Consider the following 20,013-nt stretch of genomic DNA (forward strand, 5'->3'; position numbering starts at 1 on the left):
ATCCAATGGTATTTCTGAGTTGCTAGCATGCAGTGGAAAAGTACAATTCATGACAACATTGGAAAAAAATATTTATACTGGATAGTTAAGTGGATAGTTAAGGCACATTTTTTTTGAAAAAAAAAATCAAAAATAGAAAGTAATAGAGTAGACTGCTAGCCCCAATGTATATTATCTTCCCATTCACTGGATTTGTACGAGATTCTTGTACTGATGTTCTCCATTGCTGTACGTTCATCACGGATCTCAGCCTTGTGGTTTCACTCCCTTGATGTATACAACTCTGCTTAGGTTGCTATCCAAGAAAAGCCTCAAATGTTCCTTCTGATGCATCTGGTCTGGTGCTTGCAAAAACCAGCGGCGGCTGAAATCTGGGAGGCAAAAATGGGAGAGAGCTGAATGGTGAGCAGCGTGCGCCTGCATGCATGTTTGTGCCATGCAGCAGAGCTGCTGAAGACTTATTTCCAGGAAACATGGTTTTCTTCTTGCTCCCAAAGTAACACATGGATGGCCTGAGATTTTAGGTGAGTGGGAGCTTTGGAGATTCCACCAATTCCTTTGCACCTGAAGACAACCCAAGGCTGAAGGCACTGAGAGGTGGCCATGGAGTGTGGCAGCTCCTCACCATGCCAACCCAGCAGGCATCCAGCAGCCATAGGCCACACCACAAGCCCAGGATGTGTTTCTGCAGTGCAACAGTTTGTCCCCCTCCTGTGCTTCTCGTTTGATAGGTTTGTGATTCCTGGACAAGAGAAGCTTCACGAGTGGCAATGTCTGTAGATGAGGTGGTGCTGACTTGGGATTTTTCCCAGCTGTTCCTAACAGACCATGTGGGATGGGCTCTATCCACCATTTCTACACATTTGTGTCGAGCTGTCTCTTGAGTTGCAGAGCTAGGTGCCTGAAGAGCATCGCCTCCTTCCAGCAGCATGCATCCCACCCAGCCCAGCCCAGCTTCTGTGCTGGAGCCCAGGCTGGTGCAGCACAGAAACCCACTTTGCTGTTAAGCAGTGCAACAGTTTTGTTTGGGAAACATTCTCCTTCTGCTGCATGCACGCTGCTTTAATGGTCCCTGCTAATTACGTTATTTATGTGGTGTTTCTCTCAGTCAAAGGTCTTAGGTGCCGTGCTATAAATTCAGTGAAAATATCTATCTGTGAATTAGTCAGTGGGATTTAGGTGCGAAAGCCCTGCTACCCACGTTCCAGAAGGCACCAGCATGCTGCAGATGCAGAGGCACGGCCAGAGGAGATGCACCAGAGCTGGATCCTTGTGTGTGCAGTGTGAGGCTCCGAAGGGGTTAAAGCATTCCCCCCTGGCTTTTGTGAGACTGCTGTGCTTAATAATCTGCGGTTTAAATGGTCCCAGCTAGGCCTTGAAGTTAACACCTTGTCGAGGTGAAGGAAGAGGAGGGGGGGCAGTTCACACCTCTCCTGCTGCTATTGTTTGCACGGAGACCTGCTGGCTGCTGTGAGGTGGAAAAAATGGGGGGAAAATGGAAGAAGAAAAACTGTTCTTCCCCCCCCCCCCCCCCCTTTTTTTTTTTAAGAGAGGGAAAGGATATTTGAAAACACCTTTCTGATGATAAAAGCTTCCACAGTCAACCCAAAAGTCAATGGGGTGGACAGCGCTGGGTGCTGTTCAGGTGACCTTATAGCCACATGCCTGGGGTCAAGAAGGAGCCAGGAATGGCCCAGAGCTCCAGCACAGAACTGAGCACTCGCAGCAATGGCAGGAACAGATGCAGAAGGAGATGCCTGCAAATCCCTGGGAGCATCCCATGGGTGCAGCCAGAAGGAAGCTGGTGCTGAGCCTTTGGAACTGAAGATTTGCCTGGAAGGAGCCAGGGGCACTGTCGTGCCTTCATTAGATGCTGGTGCGTAGGGACAAGGGACAAGAATATCACAAAATACAGAGCAAAGTAAATCTGCCCCCATGCTGAGGAGGATACCTGGGGACAGCAAAGCAAAAGCAGCACTGCCCCGTGCAGATGCAGCTCTGAGGGTTCTGGAGGCTGAAACTAAGCGCTCAGAAATTGGGAAATTGCAGCACTTACATTGCCTGTGCAACATGAAATCAGCCTCATTCAGCTTGTGCATTATATTGCAGATTTTAATTACGGGATCACATGATACTTTTCCCACGGGATTCCTGTCTCATTCCGTGCATGAGATGGACAGCGTGAACTTAATGAGCAGCTCTTCAATATTTTGTTTTCCTCTTGTTCTTTGCATTTCCCCAGGCCTTGCTTATTGCAGAGCACTGAATACTTCACTGAAGGAGGAATTCTGAATTTCTTGATGGGCTCTGCTCTAATATCTCTGTACTTGTATACAGTTCATTGCAGCGCAGTGTTCCCAAGAATGAAGGAGCTTGCTTTAAAAAGAGCACCAAGACTGGATCTAACTGTAATGTCACTCACTGCTCTTTGTAGATTTGGGAGATAAATAGACATATATATATATATATATCTTTGTTATACAGCTCTGATAAGTGTCCAGAGGAGATCTGTGTTCCCCTGTATTGTGATGCATGCACAGAGCTATCTGTAATGCTGTTCTCCCTCTGCACACGGTTTGTTTGTCTCCAGCTTTGATTATGGCTTCTCAGAACTCTAACAAAAGCAAACCTTGCAGAGCAGCACCTTCCCAAACTGTTCTGTGCCGTGCCACCCCACACCCTTTGGGGCCGTGGCTCTTACATGGGCTGTCACTCACCAACTGGGTCTCGATGGCACAGACCCGAGGATGGGGTGGGATGTCCCATTGTGCCACCAGTGTTCATTGGCTTTTCTGAAAGCGAGGCTCAGCAGTCCTGCCTGAACTTCATCCCAGTCTGTAGGCAAGTGTCTGCATAGGGGCACAGCCTCTTCTGCCCATTTTTAGGCAGAAATGTTTGTGATTTGTTCATATTTGGCTGGGTTTGTACGGCAGCATCTCTCACACAAAAGCCACTACAATTCCATAGGTCAAATCTTTACTTCAAAGTGTGGAACTGGTACAGCCTTTCAAAGGAAGGCTGCTCAGAGTTTAAGATTAGCAAAACAATATATATATATATATATTTTCCCAGCAGAAGAGTTTCAGCTGAAATTTTAAAAACAAATAAATGCATAAATCACAGTTGTGCCCGAGCCAGACTCCCAGCGTGGACATTGAGCCAGAACATTGGGCGTCTGGCAAAGCTGTGTGAGGCTGAAAGCCGACTCCTCATGTGAAGTGTGCGGCGTGTCTCATCAAGGTGGGATGAGCAGCTGCAGGCAGTCCAGGATGCATGCACCATTCATGGGTGTAGGTGCCACTGGTAAATGTATTCAGCTGCACGGAGCTGCAATGCCTTGGGGCAGTCTCTTCGCTGACTTTCAATACCACAGCAATCAGTTGGGTAGGCATTTCCCTATCAGGCATATGCAGTGAGCCAGGGGTCCTTCTGCTTTCTTGTAATGCCTTTATAGCATAAAGAGACAAAGCAAACTGTAGAAATGGCAAAACTAGGTGCAATATTGGCAAGTTACTGAGTTATCTTATTGCTCTTTGCAAGTCAATGGCAGCTTGCTGTGCCAACAAGGAGTTAATCTATGCACAGTTCTTTAATAATTGGAAGTGATTGGTCAAAGGGCTGTAAACCTGGCAGAAATTCGTTGCCTTGTTTTCTGCTGACCACAAGCACGGCTTATTCGTTGAGAGATAAAGGTGAATGGGCACTGGCTGGCATCTGTAAACTGAAAAAGAGAAGTGACTGCAGCACGCCGTCTGCTCCAAGCACAGGAGCTGCAAAGCTGCAGCAGGTAAAATTGGATTGCAAACGCAAACGCAAAGCCATTTCAGTTGGCTGCTGGCAAATTCCCAAGGCGAGGGTTTTTAATGAGGCTTCTGCATCAAAATAAGTGAAACCACATGGAATTTTAATTGTTCTTATTCTAAATCTGAAACACACTGGCAAAGTATTCTCCAACCTACTATCTTACTCTACATATTGGCATGTTAGTGTTACCACGCTTCTGTCCTAAGCCTGCGTCCCTCAGAAAATGTGTGTTCCAACCCGTGAATCGCAGGATGGCCTGGGTTGAAAAGGACCACAATGCTCATCTCGTTTCAAACTCCTGCTGTGTGCAGGGTCACCAACCAGCAGACCAGGCTGCCCAGAGCCACATCCAGCCTGGCCTTAAATGCCTCCAGAGATGGGGCATCCACAGCCCCCTTGGGCAACCTGTTCAGTGCGTCACCACCCTCTGGGTGAGCTTACCCTCTAACATAAAGGTTTTGTTTGAAAAGATGTAGTTTGGTTTGGTGCTGTTGAACACTGTGAGTGGATCAGGTACAGGGGCAAGAAGATCTGTCCCTGTGCTCATCTCTGTGTTTCTCCTTTTGTCAGCAAGGAGGAAAGGCTATGTTCTGTGCAGAATGTGGTTTCACAATGTTGTGGCCATAGCGCAGGGCGGAGGATCTGTGCTTCACTCATTTATAATAAGCTATCACGAGAGTGGGAATTCACAGATGCAAATGATGTTCTTGCTCCGACAGTGGAAAAATTAACATAAATCTTTAATCCTGCTGGAGAGAGGAGTAAATGAATTATTTGCTTGCACTGTCATGTTCCTATATTGCCAATCAGCACTGCTGCTTGTGCGCAAGTAGATATAGCAAAGTAGTGCCATACCCAAAAAGCTGCTTATGTTCCCAGCCCAGCAAAGAGCTAACCATGCATGAATGAATATGCAGCTGGGGTTTGCAAGTCAGAACCAAAGTCAGCCCTAACACGAGGGGAGGGGCAGGAGGGTGATACAGCATCAGGGAGATGGCATAGCAGTGAGGACGACGAGAAACTCTTTTAGAGGTTTCTTTTTAAGAGGTTTCCAGAGTCATTTAGAAAAGAGTTTTTAGGATAAACACCATATAAAACTTCTTCTGGTCTCCAAAAAATATCTTTACACACTGAGGATACAGAAGGCTGAAGAAGGAACAAAACCTATTGCAGGAATTTATGGAGATAGCAAAAGGCATCTGGGCAGAAAAAAGGTTGGAGGTGTGATTGTGTGGGAGTGGTGCAGACACAGCCATGAGCGAGATAAGGAGGCATTATGGTTATTTGGCCTTTGGGTAAATAAGATTGTGCTGTACGATCAACGGTAAAACCAGTGTGAATTTGCTGGGGTGTGTAAGGAGGTCTGCACTAGAAATGCCTTAGTGTGATGTGCACAGTTCTGGTCATACAGAACATGCATCCATCCAGACAGTATTTGGATCTAGACCTGAAAACGAGATTGGCTTTTGATGTGTAAGACTGTGCTGATAATCACAGAACCATAGAATCACTAAGGATAGAAAAGACCTCCAAGATCATCCAGTCCAACCGTCCACCCACCGTCAATATTTCCCACCAAACCACATCCCTCAGTACCACATCTAAATGTTTCTTGAACACCTCCAGGGACGGTGACCCCACCACCTCCCTGGGCAGCCCCTTATTGTTATGAATATATATATATATGTATATATATATCAGTCGCAAAGAAACCAAAAATACCGATGCTCCTTTACATCCTTGCACTCATACCACCTCTCCTTTGATTGTAGAAGTCTTGTTTAGCTTCTATCAGGGTAAACTAAAAGCAACTCTGTTCATGTTGGGAGAGTTGCAGTAACAATTAAAAAGAAAAAAAAAAAAAAGAGTGTAAGCAGTAGCAGATTGAAACTCGGTATTTTGAGCAGCTGGGGAAATTATGTTCTGGCCTTATATTTCCAGATACGTATCAGACCTGTTCACAATATACAGGATTGAGTTCCAAAATTACAGCTTTGAATCTGGGTGGTATCGCCTCTGGGTATTGTTTGCAGTTGGGAACGAGAGCAGTTGCATCAAGCAGCAGAGTGTTTGCTGGGAAGGTACAAGTTATATTACATTCCACGCTGTTGTGGGTGATGATGGAGACAGACCCCGTGCACCCCTAGGTCACTGATTTGGTCCCAGATAAACATAGTAGTAATCACGTTGTCACCAGAGTTAAGATTGGGCCTTTACTGCCCGTGTAAGGCCCTGTGCTCTCAATATTGCGAGCTGGCACCTTGCAGCCCCTGGGTTGCCAACTCAGTGGGTCAGAATCTGGGCTGGCAGTGGCCCAGGTCCTCAGCCTGAATCCATGCTGTGTCAGAGCTTGCCCCGTTGCCACTAGGGTATCGTCTGGTAGGATACTGAACTGGACGCATAGGCTAAATGGGCTGGGAGAGCAGGGGAGAATGGTGGTTTAAATCCCAAATGCACCACACAGGATAGCAGGGTTGCTGAGCCTGCGGCTGCAAAGGCAAAGGGCTGCAGAGGGCTGCATGGCGCCTGCAGGTCCGCTGCCCTGCGTGTCTGCAAGGAATAGCATTGCTGCTTTCAGATGGAGGCTGCGTGGGGGTTTTGGTGTTTGGCACATCAGTTGGCACATAGGAGAGCCCACATCTTCCTTTTAAGTAAATCAGATGGGCAGTTCAGCAAGAGGTGGGTGAGCCCTTGGGTCTGAAGCACTGGAGAGCTGTAGACGTGTTTGCAGTGAGAAATTGATTCTGTGATTTTTTTCCTCTCTGTTTATACCCTGCTCTCTCCGTCTCTCTCTCATTCACACATATGCACTGCGTGCCGTGCACTGGCTGAAGTTGCCTCTGTTTTGCACTGTACTTCTCAGTTGGGTCTTTTCTGTTCCCCTTTTTCCCTTTCCCCACACCCTTTTTGTTTCCCCACTTCTCTGGCTGTCAGAACAAACTCCTACCGTCCCTTTCCCCTCTCCTGTCCACCCTGCAGTCTCCAAGCTGCTAACATTTGCTTCCCAGTTCTGCTCCTAAACTCTGGGTGTTTGATGTGGGATTCAAAATTAGGCAAAATGAGTTTACCCACCCCTGTTTTGCTTTAGAATCAGATTCACCACGTTACCATCCAGGCATTTACAGTAGCCCTAAACTGTGTGGTCTTTTTTCAACCGGACTGCACGAGCTGTATAGGAAAACAGCTTCTTTCAGTAGCAGAGTCAGCGCTGGGCTTGTAATTTTCCATAGACGGTGAAAAGAAAAATTTGCATCTTAACTATCATTTTAGTGGCCCGGCCCAGTTTGCAGTCCCTCAGATGCAGCAGACACAATTTCCCACCCATAGGGGTAGCTGAGAAGGTCCTCACCTTCATAGGTGGCTTTAGGGCAAGGAGTGGAGCTCGGGCACCCCGGTGTAACTCCCTTGGTGTCAGTGGGTCAGCTCACTCGGTGTTGCCAACTGCCATACGTTTGTTACAAGCTGCACAGTTGCCATTTTTTCTTGTGGCCTCAGCTCCTGGGGGCATGCGCTGAGGCAGAACCCCAGCTTTTGTTTCCATCGAGGCCACAGCAAACAGCTGGACCCGCGTCACCCAAGCGCACGCCATCGAAGCTCAGAAAGCAGAAGGCAAAGCAAACGTGAATCTGCACTTCTATTTTTGGCTCTCTTCAAATCTTGATTTTTGAGATGGTTTTTTGGGGGGCCTGACTTGTGACCTTGGCATGCTTTGGGTTGGCAATGCCACTCCTCCATTGGTATCGGTGGAGTCAGACCAGGGACGAATCTGGCCCGGCGCATGTAGAAGAGAGGTGTATGACTGTTCCTTGCAATGTGTTATTGGGTATGATCTGCTGTTCTTTTGGGGGCCAGAAGAAGTGGGTTTTCTTTAACAAAATAAATAAAATTCTATCATCACTTGATACAAAAAATGGTATTTACGGAATTGTTTTCCCCCATCTTTTGTTATAATTTTTTAGGTGCTTCCGAGCTGGGCCCATTTTCAGATCCCAGGCAGTTCACAAGCATTTCATCCCTCACTGAGAGCCGCTTCTCCAACCCACGAATGCACTATCCAGCCACCTTTACCTATACACCGCCCGTCACCTCAGGCATGTCACTGGGTATGTCCGCAACCACTCACTACCACACCTACCTGCCACCACCCTACCCCGGCTCCTCCCAAAACCAAAGTGGACCTTTCCAGACCAGCAGCACTCCATATCTCTACTATGGCACTTCGTCGGGATCGTACCAGTTCCCCATGGTGCCGGGAGGGGACCGCTCCCCTTCCAGGATGCTTCCTCCGTGCACCACCACGTCCAACGGCAGCACGCTGCTAAACCCAAACTTGCCCAACCAGAGTGACGGTGTGGAGGCGGATGGCAGCCACAGCAGCTCCCCAACTGTTTTGAATTCTAGTGGCAGGATGGATGAGTCCGTTTGGAGGCCGTACTGAGATTGCTTCTGCCCGGCCCGACCTCTGCGAGCCAAAAACCCAAACGGTCGACAAACTACGAAGTGCCTGGCTTTTGTTTTACCTTTTTTCTTAAAAAAAAAGAAAAAAAAGAAAGAAAAAAAAAGAAAAAAAATTGATAGATTTTACCAATGTTTGCAACTGTGTAGATGGGATGATAACGGCCATAAATAACACAAGAGTTACCAACCAACACACCACCGCCCATGTTTCAGTTTATGTGGATCAAAGCTTTTTTTTTTTTTTTTTTCCTCTTGGAACCGTTTTACCTTCTTTGATATTTAAAATGTACTTTCTATACACACCCAAAAAAATAGTCACCCCCACTTTTTCTTTTTTTTTTTTTCTTTTTGTCACAAGCATTGTAATGAATAGTGAGTTCTTTTGCCAATGAGGAGAGAATGGACTCCCCAGCTAACAGGACAAACATGGTGATGCAAGGCAAAGGCTGCGTTCCCTTTCATTTGTTAAAAACTCATCATGAACTCCAGATACCGTTGCAATCGTACAACCTACGGGACCCTGCTCACACACCTAGTGCAATTCAACTAGCTTGTATTGGTGCACATAAGAAGGAAAGCAAAGATCAAGTTGCTTCCAATTTACTATGACACATTAAGATGAAAATAGCTGTCCCAAAACTCTGACTGAGACTTGCTGCAGATAACAGTTGGAACTTCTCTGTGTTCACTCCTTTTTTGTTTTGTTTTTGGGTACTTAAAGAGAACAAGTCTTCAAGTTAGGCTAGACAGCCCCAGGGTTTCCTTTTTGCTTTTGTATCCATTCGTCTTGCCTTCGATTAGCCAAAAACCAAAAAAGAAAACCAAAACCTTTAAAAACAGAACGTTATTACTTATGCAAAATGTGGAAATGGCAATATATATTACTAGAGCCAAAATAGTATGCATAGTATTTGTGTTCAGCTACGTTCTTTTTTATATTTTTTTTAAATTATAAGTGTGTAAAATTTGAGGTTGTTTGCGAACATGAATCATCATATAACTTTAAAAGAATATTTATAATTATTTAATGACATTTGGACCCTTTAAACGTTTCTTAATGTAATGATATATCGACTTCGGTCTCTAAAAGTGGTTTGTTTTTTTCGTTTGTTGGCCTTTTATTTTTATTTTTTTACATTTCTACAATGGTGTAAACCTCAAAACTTGACCCAACTCTGAGAAGCAGTCCCAGTGTGAACCGCTTTACAAGGTGACTTAAAAATGAAACGAACAAAACCAATCCAAATGCTTCCACATCAAATGACTTTGCATGTAGGATCTTCTTCTATAACTTATGAAGGAAATATTGTGTTCAGAATATTTTATTAGCTGTCTGGTTGCCTTCAACACAGTCTTGCCTTTTGATCAGCAGTTGTGGAGACACTGGAAAAATGGTAGGAAGGATGAAATATTTTCTACCCTTCCCCTGATTTCTTCCTCTCCCACGATTTTTCTCGAAACTTCCAAATTTGAAAGTATTCATATTTAAAACATTCTGACAGCTTGGTTTGAATTCTGATAGTTTGTTGGGGTTTTTTTCCCCAAAATAAAATCAAAATCACATACTATAGAACTAACAAGTTGTTAGGTTTCTCAGAAATGGGAGTAAGGGAGAACTGGTACAACCTTTTCTTCCCCTTGAAATTTCAACCCTTTCTATGAAATTTCAATATGAAATAAAAAGGTTCAAAAATGAGATAGAAGCTTCCCAGCCTGGAATCACTGAGCACTAGCATTAAATGCTGAACTCCTAAAGACGTTGAGTTTACTTTAACATATTAGAGAAACAAGCACAAACTCAGCAATACTCTGCTCTTCAGACCCGGTGCTGAAGACATTCAGTCACCTTAAGTCCACCCTGGGACTCCCAGGTGTGGTGCACTGACGCAGGGAGAATGAATTTAACCTGTAACCCTTAAGCCAACCTGTCTGCTGCCTAAGTGCCCATTGGAGGTGCACAAATTTTGCCCAGCAGGTTGTTTTTCCCTTGCTTGGTGGGGCTGCCCAAGCCTGGCGTTGGCTTAGCCCTTTGAAAGGGCTGCGACCCTCCCTTCCTGCCCTCAGCACAGCCATAACCTATGGTCGGGTTGATGGTTGGATTGATGGCCTTTAAGGTCTTCACCAACCTAAATGATTCCAAAACTAAGCATCCTCCTCAGGGGCCGCTGGCCATGGTGATGCTCCTTGGCTGTGCTTGTGCCACCTCCAGTTATTGCAATAAATCCACAGCAGGCATAGCCACACAGAGCCACAAGGACAACACCAACACCATCCCTGTAAGTTGATAGCAAAGCTGTTAAACTACAAGTCATCATTAGCATAGTACATTCCTTCAATCTGACTACGTGCTCTTAAAAAAAAGTCTTTGCCTTCTAAAGGTTGTATACCAAGTATGCTTAAAGTATAAGTAAGACACTTTTTTTTTTTCTAAGTTTTCCCTCAAAGATGGAAGCTGTAATTGATTCTATTTATTGTTGGTTTGTGGTAGCTTGAAGCATACCACTGTCCATTTATTTGTAACTGTAAAATACGTTTGTTAGTCTCAGCAGCACTTAAAAAGCCAGTGTCTGGTTACACATTTCAGTTTTGGTTTTTGTTTAGTAAGCAAGAGAAAAAGATGTACTGCCAGTGCAAGCTGTTTCCTATTTAATAAAAGGTACTATATTTGTACATTATTTGTTATTGCTGAGAAGGGCTTTTTAAGGTTTACTGTATGCATATTAAGTAATTTTTAGGGTGCTTTTGTGTTGAAATGTTGTTAGAGTGGCTGCAGGCAGCAACCCAGATTTTTTTTTTTTAAGACTTTGTTGTAAAATTCAAGCACTTGGTTTTTGTTTCTGGATAAATCCAGCACAGACCAGACTTCTGTTTTGCTCAGTACCGACAGAACTCTGCCTGAGCCCCCCATGGTTTTAGAGGCAGGCAATAGGGACAGAACGCCTTCTCCACCTGGGTGAGGAGCACATCCCAACCCCTGCACCCGGCTCCTGCTGCTGTGCAGGTGCTGTCTGCTTGAACAGATGGGAAGGAGAGGATTTTCTAAGCACCTGCGGATGGAGGAGCATCAGCCCACTGACTTTCTGGAGACCCTGTGCTCCCCACACCTCGTGGTGCCTCAGGAAAACCTCTCCCGCCATCAGATGGCAGCCGAGGGGGCTGACGCAGAAATGCACATTGAAGCCTTTGGAAAGTGCTTCCAAGTTCACTTGGAAATGCTCTTGATTCAGGATTTCAGACCAAAAAAAAAAAAAAAAAAAAAGGAAGAAAGAAAGAAAACCAACCAAAAAAAAAAAAGACACGTGTCGTATTGTTATCTTACGGGATCATTTTGCAAGGTGCTTAGCATCAACAGAAAGGAGCTTTCTCTCAGAGGTACGACAGCCCTTCCCTTCAACGAGTGCAATCTTTGGCACTGGCCATCGATGTAATGACAAAAAAATGGCCTTTGTTACCCTCCACCTCTTACCCTACCAAAGATTAGCTCCCAGCAGAACAGGCACGATAGCCCTTTTGCCCAATGGAGGATTGAATCCTTCTCCCCCCTCCTCACGGGGTAACCCACACAGTGCCGATGGGTGGGGATGGAGCACAGCGCATTCTCCCACCTCCTTAGCGCAGCATTAGTTGCTCCTTCTCTGGTGCTGGCCATGGTGCCAGCAGCCCCGTGCAGGAGGTCCTGGGCATGGCAGTGCCATCTCAAGCAGGAGAACTTGTGCACTTTGGAGCTTAGCAAAGCCACGCCACCAGGAGCTGCCGCTGGCCACTGCCAGCAAGCCATGAACAAAAGCAATAACCAAACTCGGACCAGCCATGAGTACGAGATCAAAGGAGCCCAATTCTCGGAACCCCAGAATTTCTTGTTGTTTTTAAATATAATGCATTTCATTTTAACATTTTTTTTCTGAGAACTTTTTTAGATGTTTGTTTACTTCCATGTTTACAGATAACTCTTTGCTTTTTTTTTTTTTTTTTTTTTAATGCAGTACTTCTAAGTATATCAGCCAAAACCATACTTTTACAGTAACTTTTGTTTTAGGTTATGAGTGACATTCCATTTTTTGTTGTTGTTGTTGTTAAATAATGCTTTACCAGTCTTGAATTCCTGCCAGAACGAAATATTTGTAGCATTTTGTGTAAATACAAGCTTTAATTTTTTTTATTTTTTCTCAAACGCTGTCACCGGAGGTTTGCTTTTCATGCACATATTGTACAAACACATCCTGCTTTACGCCACAGACGATGATTGTGGATCGGTTTACTTCAACTTCAAAGGGACTATTTGTATTGTATGTTGCAACTGTAAATTGAATTGTTCGGCATTTTCTCATGATTGTAATATTAATTTGAAGTTTGAATTTCATTTTCAATAAAATGGCTTTTTTTTTTTGTTAATATTCTCTGCTTCTTTTTCTCCCGCTGTCTCCTCTCAGCTGTGCAGATCACTTTTGTGACTGGGCAAAGTTTTTGGGCAAAGTTAGGATGCAATGGGACACAGTCCTGGGTGGCCCTTTCCATTTCTGCAGCACTTTTAAGTTTTTGACTGAATACAAACAGCCAATTTCCATGTCTGCAGATGGTAACAGGCACCTTCTAACCCTGATCTCTAATGTTGCTTTTCTTTCCTGAGTCTGAAAACTATCAACAAACATGTTTCCTAGGAGAACGCATCTTGCTAGACTGTTAACTCTGAAACCTATCAACTGGCATTAGAAGGGGCATTCTGGTGCTGTGGGGCTGTGAGAAGAGCTTGAAGTGGGTAAAGTTGGTTGATCTCCAAACCAGGTGGAGGGATTTGGGTTTATGGCACTTGTCCAGGGTAGGGGTTGCGCTATCCCCACCTCTTCCTGCTCAGACCTGAGGATTGCAGTTGCAGATAACCTTGTGATTTGCGTGGCATGAGGCAACAACAGTTTTCAAGCAGCAAAAGACATATACGGACAGGGAGGAGGCTGGGGGAGGAGGCTGTTCTTCCTCTGGCCTCGTGTCAGGGGTAGGAGGAGATGCTGGTAATGAAGGCAATGCTCAACTCACCCAGAGCTGTCTGCAGGAAGAGAGGACAGGAGTTGTATGCCCGGTTTCATAGCAAGTTCTTCTCCTTCCCTTGAGTCTGTGTGTGAAACAGTAGCACAGAAGCACGAGGTTCTGTTCATTTCAAGAAACCTTTTACTCTGAAGTTTTTTTAAACTCTGTTTGCTTTACTGAGGATCTGCACACTTCTTAAGTGGTAGATGAAGACAGATAATGTCTGGGGGATTTTGAAAGCACTTCCATCCCAGCCCATAATCTGGGTTTTGATTTCAGGGAAGCTTTATCCAGGACTTAGGTCGGTGTGGTGTGATGTACTGCCATATGACTAGTTTTGGGGGGATTACTGCTATAACATTAGTGCTAGGACTTTCTGTTGCCTTCGCCTACAAAGGTCAATCCACTTCAGCTAGTCAGAGCACAGCTGGGGGCTCATTATATTCCTGCTTTCCTACATAGACCACATGCTCATAAAAGGAAACAATCCCTCACAGTCTGGCTGGTCAGCAGAGGTGGAGGGAGGCTGTGCCACCTTCATCCTTGGAGACCTAAAGGACCCAACCAGATAAAGACAAGCCCAGTCTGACCCAGAGCTGAGGCTGCTGGAGCAGGAGGTCGGGCTGGAGTCCTCCTGGTCCTCTCCAGCCTGAATTAGACCCTAGTTTCAGGAGGCTGGGTAGGGGCTCCCTGCTGCAGGTTGTTGTCTAAGCTAAAAACTGACTGTATGATTATGTAGGTAACACATATCCAGCTAAAAACAATTTTAAAAAAGAGCTTTAGCAGGATGGAGTTCTTGCATGGGCAGGTTACTGAGGATTTAGAATAACCCCTCTGCCTCTTATTGGTTTCTGGCCCTTTTTTTTCTGGTATATCTACTGCTCACATGGTCAACACAAGGGCTGGAAGAACCAAACCATCATTCTGATCCAGTAGAGTTATTCCCACAGGCTTTCCCCTTGTGCACTGTTAGGAGGTATTGCTTTTGGTTCCTTTTCCCTTTTGTATCTTGAGGAGGTCACTCTCATTGTCATGCCTTAGCCAGAAATAAGCCACTTTTGAGACAAAATGAGCAGTATTGCTTATTCTGAAGGGCTGCCCAACAAAGAGACATGTGGAGTGGTGGGGAAAGAGCAAACTCAGAGTACTGGTAGGAGATAAGACTTAAAGATGCTTCCTATGAGGAGCAATGACGGCTGTCATTCCTCCCTTTTAATGTGAGTAAATAATCTCTTGCTTTTGAGTTGTGAGGGTTGAATGATTGTGAATCACTGGGGTGAGGCCTTACAGCCCTTCGGGGGAAGCAGGAGATGGAGTTGGGTCTGATATTACAGCTCAGCACCAAACCCTGTGTTGACACCAAATAAAAAGTGCATCAAGCTGGTTACTGAAGGAAAGGAAGAAATAACCTCAGGATATATTCAAGGATTAACATGCACCATCTAGTCACCTTCTGCATGGTCAGGATGAAGTTAACCAGTATTTTGGGATGAAATCCATCTCCTAGGACCTCTTATAGATGGCAATGCTACATCCCGTGTTTGTGTAGCAGAGGGAATGGTGCAGCTCAAGCACTCAATTAAATGCTCACAGCCTGAGAGAGTTATTCTCCAAAACTAATCGTTGGACTGGGTGAAATTATAAGCAAATCAAATAGAGACCTCTAACTGAGGATGGGTGATGGAGCTGGCTGTGGTGGATTCATTTCAGGGAGCAGGTTGGGCATTTCTACGAGATGTCTTGAAGGAAAATCTTTAGCTTGAGCTTAAAGCAAAAAGAAGTTAAATACATGGTATTCAAAAGGGCTGACTATGACCTTCTGTAATTGCTTTTTTTCCCTGCAGATTCTCTAGTACAATATCAGTCTGGGATGTGTAGAGCATCAGGTCTTTTTGTGATACTTACATAGCTTTGGAGGGAGGTCTGTGCGCACCTCCCAGTGATCCTAGGAGTAGGAAGCCCTACTGACAGATAAGGGCATGAAGTACCAAGAGAAGAAAACTGAAACCTCTAAAAGCATTTGGTGATTGGTAGCATGGAAAACAAAGTGACTTGGGGCATACATTGTAATTTAAAATTGCAGTTAACAGCTCTGCTCTGATAATTTTGTGCAGAATAGCTGCCTGTATTATTTAGGGTAAATGCAACCTGTGTTTCTAATGTTGACTGTATTTACCAGGTCATATGTGGGCTCGGATTCCCCTCTTTGATACTAACTCCCAGATTTTGCCTATCTGGAGCTCCTTGTCCTATCTGTCTGGAGCACTCCTTGATCTCCCTGCGCTCCTACTGCCATTGCAGTTGAGGTGAGAGAACAAAAGAAAACCCCTAGAACTACATTTGTGAGAACTTGTCAAGGAAACACAGATTAGTTTGGTTATGTAGCTGAGAAATTTCAACTCCATCTGTGATTTTCCAAGCAGCTCTGGATGCCTTTTTTTTATACCTCAGTTTCCCTAAACACAAACCATGGAATTTACTATTTTCCTACTTTGCTGAGCTCTTCCACGCACTCTCTCATTGTGAATAGAAGCTTTGATTTTCTTTTTTTGTTTGTTTGTTTCTTCTTATTTAGCTCTTTTTACTACAAATCCAGTGTTTGGTCTCACACCATTGGATAGTGTCCTTTGAAACAGCACTTTTCTAAACCACAAGTTTAGAAAAATTGACCCAGTTTCCAGACTGCTGATCTGGTCAAAAACAATGCGGAGCCAGGGCCAAGTTGTGCTGCCTCAACACATTTCCTCCGCGCTCGCAGTGGGGCAGGAAAAGAGCAGAGAGGAGCCCGGCTGCGGTCCGTGAGCGCTTGGCCGCTCCTTGGCAGCGGTATCGGGATGAGCAGCTGGAGCTTCGGGATGTCCCAACTCATAGGGAAATGCAAACAACCCAGGGAAAGCTGATGTGCTGCAGCAACTTGCCAGTGATTAACAGTCCCCACCAGGCCAAACGCAAGAGTGACTGCGCCAGCAGAGATCAGCTGCGGTCCCTCTATTAATAGCCCTGTGGATTTGGGTGCTGGCGTTTCCCAGCCCATGTGTGTTGGTGCTGTCGATGAGGGGTCACAGTAGCGCTGGCTGGAAGGGGCCTCTGAAGGTCTCCTGCACTGAGGGAGCTCTGTGCAGAACCACCGCTACCAGATTTGCTCATCTGGGCTCTGTCCTGCCAGTGTTGCTACCTCCCAGGGATGGGGATGGAGACTGATGGTGCTGAGGCACTGGCACAGGTTGACGCTCAATCCCTTCAGACTTTCAAGGTGAGGCTGGATCAGGCCCTGGGCAACCTGTTCTAGCTGTGGTGTCCCTGTGCATTGCAGGGGAGTTGCCTAGATGGCCTTCAAAGGTCCCTTCCAACTCTAAGGATTCTATGATTATCTGGGGCCATCCTGTTCCCACGCCTCTCTGCCATCCACCCTGAACCTCCCAAAATGCAATCTGTGGCTTTTCCCCTGACTCCCCTCCCCATCTCTGGGTTTGGACATGCAGGTCTTAAAACCTTGTCACATATCTAGAGGAGGCCAGTGCTTGGTGGCCTCCCCTTCCCATCCCTTCATCTGTATTCCTCCGGGCTCCAACTTGCGAGCACTTTAAAAATAAAGTCCAAGCCTAAACACCAAGGCAGCCCTCCCCAGTTTGTTTACTTCTTCATTTCCGCAGATGAAGAAAGAAGCACTTAGCAGTTTAGAATGATGCTGTGATATCCAAATGCTGCCAGGTAGCTACTCCCAGGAGAGCACCACTGCTATCCCTGCCCAGGACAGGCTGGGAAATGCCAGGAAACAAGAAAGAAAAACAGTGGCTCTGTCTGCAGAGAGGGAAAAAAGAATGGGGAAAAAATAGCAAATAATAATCCAGACAGATCTCTGGAAACCTGACTGCGAAGGATCTTTCTGTGTTCATTGCCAGTAGTGGTGTCCTCCTCGCAATGCAGGATGTTCTCATCTTTTAATAACAACCAGACCAGATGCTACAGTCTATTCTGCAAATGCTGCACAAGTGAGAAGGGGAACAGCTGATTTCTGTTAAGAGCAAACACAGAGGAATAAGCCAAAAAGTATGAGAAATCTTCAGAGGTCTTTCTTTGTAACCCCTGTTTGGCAGCAGGACCTGTATGTAGGGACTGATATCCCATCTGTCTGTCCCCATGCTGCTCAGCTCACCGGTTTGGGGCTCAACACCAGCAGCAGAGATAGGGGCTTTATCCACAGCCTTTGGTTCTGTGCAGCTGTAGGAAGTGCCAGTGGATGAGGAGTTTGCTTGGCTTGCTCCTTGCCATAGATATTGGTAACATGGTGGGTAGGTGCCAGGGATTTAAACTGGCATCTTTGTTCCATCTGTTTTCTACTTTCCCCACCACTCTGTTTTCTTTCCTTAGTCTATTTGTCTGGAAAAGAGTATTTCAAACTACTCTATAAAGGATTGTCTTTTTATAAGGTATTGTGCTGGGCATTAAGAAAGGTGCCTCTCACTCTCCTTGCAGTACTCCTTCCATCATCTTTTCCTTATTTCCTCATGCAGTGCCTTCCAAGCATGGATCTTCAAAATCACAGTAAGATCCCTCATGTTGTAATGTGCTTATAGGTACTGGATGGAAAGTGTTAGGGAAAGTAGGGCACGTGGTAACATACAATACCTTTTCTATTTCTATTTCATTGTCGGGCAATGACCAAGAGAAAAAAGAGGGGACTGTGCCTCACGTTCACACATTTTTCTCATACTGACAGTCCTCGAAAACAGTTCCTAGAAACCAGAAGAAAAAAATCCAACACATTGTGAAACGATGGGGAGAGCTCATCCAATGTTTAGGATTGCCGGCTGGTGACTGCAGATAAAGATGTTTACGGAGGACTTGTGCAACTCTGCTCCTTGCCAGTGAGGGAAGGTTTAGGACGTGCTGTTTTGAACCTCCCCGTCTCTCCCTGACAAAGAGGATCCCCTCTGCTTCTCTTTTCATAAGTTTCCAATTAGAAACACATTTCGATTACTCTGTTTATCAGAGTTTTTGGGTTTTTTTCTCCACGCTGCATTTATTTATAAGAGATGCTTTTGGGGATGGTCATGTTAAGCCTGGCGTGTTGCTTACTGCAGGTTTTTGCCCTGGGGAGACTTGCCAGCTCCTCCATGGCTGAAAATGCCAACAGACAACATGCTGATGCACTGCAGCATTACTTGGTTATCCTTGCTCAGGTTTCCTGATCCAGGCCTGCATGGCACAGAGGGACAAACCCTGCTCCAGTTGTGTGAATGGAGAGGACATCTGAGGGTGGTTGGCCCATGGCAGGGCGCTTGGCTGCCCACAGACACACCTGCCTGTATCAGATATCACCATCTAGGAAAACAGAACTAGAAAGAGATAATTTAGGTCATCTGTAGCATGACAACCCAGAAACAGGAAAAGGTAAAGCACTTCTGCTTGAGAAAAAGTGTTTGAGAGTAAAAAGTGGTTGCTTCTCCAAGTCCAACCTAAGGCCAAATTCTGGCTTTCCTCTGAAGTGGCAGGATCCTGCAGCCAGTCCCTGGTCCAGCTCCACCAGAAGTTCTTGGACATTTGGGTCAACGTTCAGATTTTGCTGTTGACTCTTTCTTTTTGTCAAAAAAACAAAGCTAAAGCCAGATCCAGCCCATGCTTTTGGGAAGCGTCCATTTGCTGAAGTTACAGTTTGTTTTAATGCCACTATCAACCCTTTGGCATTCCAGGTGCTGCCTCATTAAACTACTGTAATTATAAGTCCCTACTGACCCATAAAACTGCTGAGATCCCTTCCCCTGGTGCCCTTCTGCCACCCCATCATGTCCTTGCACTCACCAGCACCATTCCGTCCCACACCGGTGTTGTGGATCAAGGTAAGTGAAAGGTAAAGCAAGCTGGTGAGTGCCCCTCCTGCTCAAGGCCAGTGAAAAATGTTCATGCTGCAGAGAAAAGGCCAGTACTGAATTAGCAAGTCTCCCGCAAGAGGTGAGGATGATCACAGACCTCAGACCATGCCAGTGAAACGTAGAAGTCATTTCTCTAGCATTTCATTGCCACAAGGGCATATAAGAAATTTTGAACCTCAAAGAAGAAAGATGTGGAGCTCAGAAGCACACCCACAGGCAGTATCAGGAAGGGGGGAAGTTTTCAGCTGCCTTTTGGAATGATAAATAATTCATTTTTGAAGGCGTGCTCTTAAGCTCATGCTCTTCTCAAGTGCCCAGAAGCAATGGTGACTTAGCAACGGTTGTGCATTGGATTAGGCAGGTATTGGTGAGAAGCCTCTGGACTTAGCACCGCCTTAAGTCAAGGATGGCTTTTGAAATACTGTCAGATATAAGTGTAAGGATAACTACGGGACAGGGGAGCTGATCTCACTCTGAATCCTCCCATTCCTGCTTTATTTAGGAAAAGTGATTATGATTCAGTTACTTCACTTAGTTTAGAATTCAGTTATTGGTTCACTTCCAAGTGTTTCTGGCTGCTGTGCAACTTCTGTTAAGAAATCAGCATTTCTTAATAAAATATGTACCCATTTGTTAATATTTGTGACAAAGCAAATTTCAAAGAAATGAAAGCCTGTGATGTCATTTTTCTGGAAAATGCCACTACCTTGCCAGTAAGCACATTTCTTCTTAGCAGGTCAATACTAACTGAAGTTAAAGAGAAAAAGGAGGGTGAAGTTTGGGGAATTTGTTTCCTACCACAGGCGCTAGTGAGGTGCCCAGATGTGGTGCTGCCCCATCCTGCACACAGCCAAGG

At 45.4% G+C, this 20,013-nt stretch overlaps 1 protein-coding gene across 4 annotated transcripts in view; it reads left to right on the plus strand.

The window, feature by feature from the left end:
• Positions 1-20,013, plus strand: part of RUNX2 (runt related transcription factor 2) — a 215,727-nt gene that overhangs the window by 141,079 nt on the left and 54,635 nt on the right. Inside the window, exon 7 of one of the 4 annotated variants that reach the window (NM_204128.2) lies at positions 7,764-11,654. The exons of 2 other annotated variants lie outside the window; for them this stretch is intronic. In NM_204128.2, the coding sequence (NP_989459.1) occupies positions 7,764-8,242 (479 nt within the window). In that variant the 3' untranslated portion in view covers positions 8,243-11,654. Of the gene's footprint in view, positions 1-7,763; positions 12,657-20,013 lie in introns of those variants that run through there. One more of the 4 variants, XM_040696694.2, reaches the window with a different exon arrangement.

This window comes from Gallus gallus, chromosome 3 (assembly GCF_016699485.2).
Source record: "Gallus gallus isolate bGalGal1 chromosome 3, bGalGal1.mat.broiler.GRCg7b, whole genome shotgun sequence".
In the NCBI taxonomy this organism is placed as follows: Eukaryota; Metazoa; Chordata; class Aves; order Galliformes; family Phasianidae; genus Gallus; species Gallus gallus.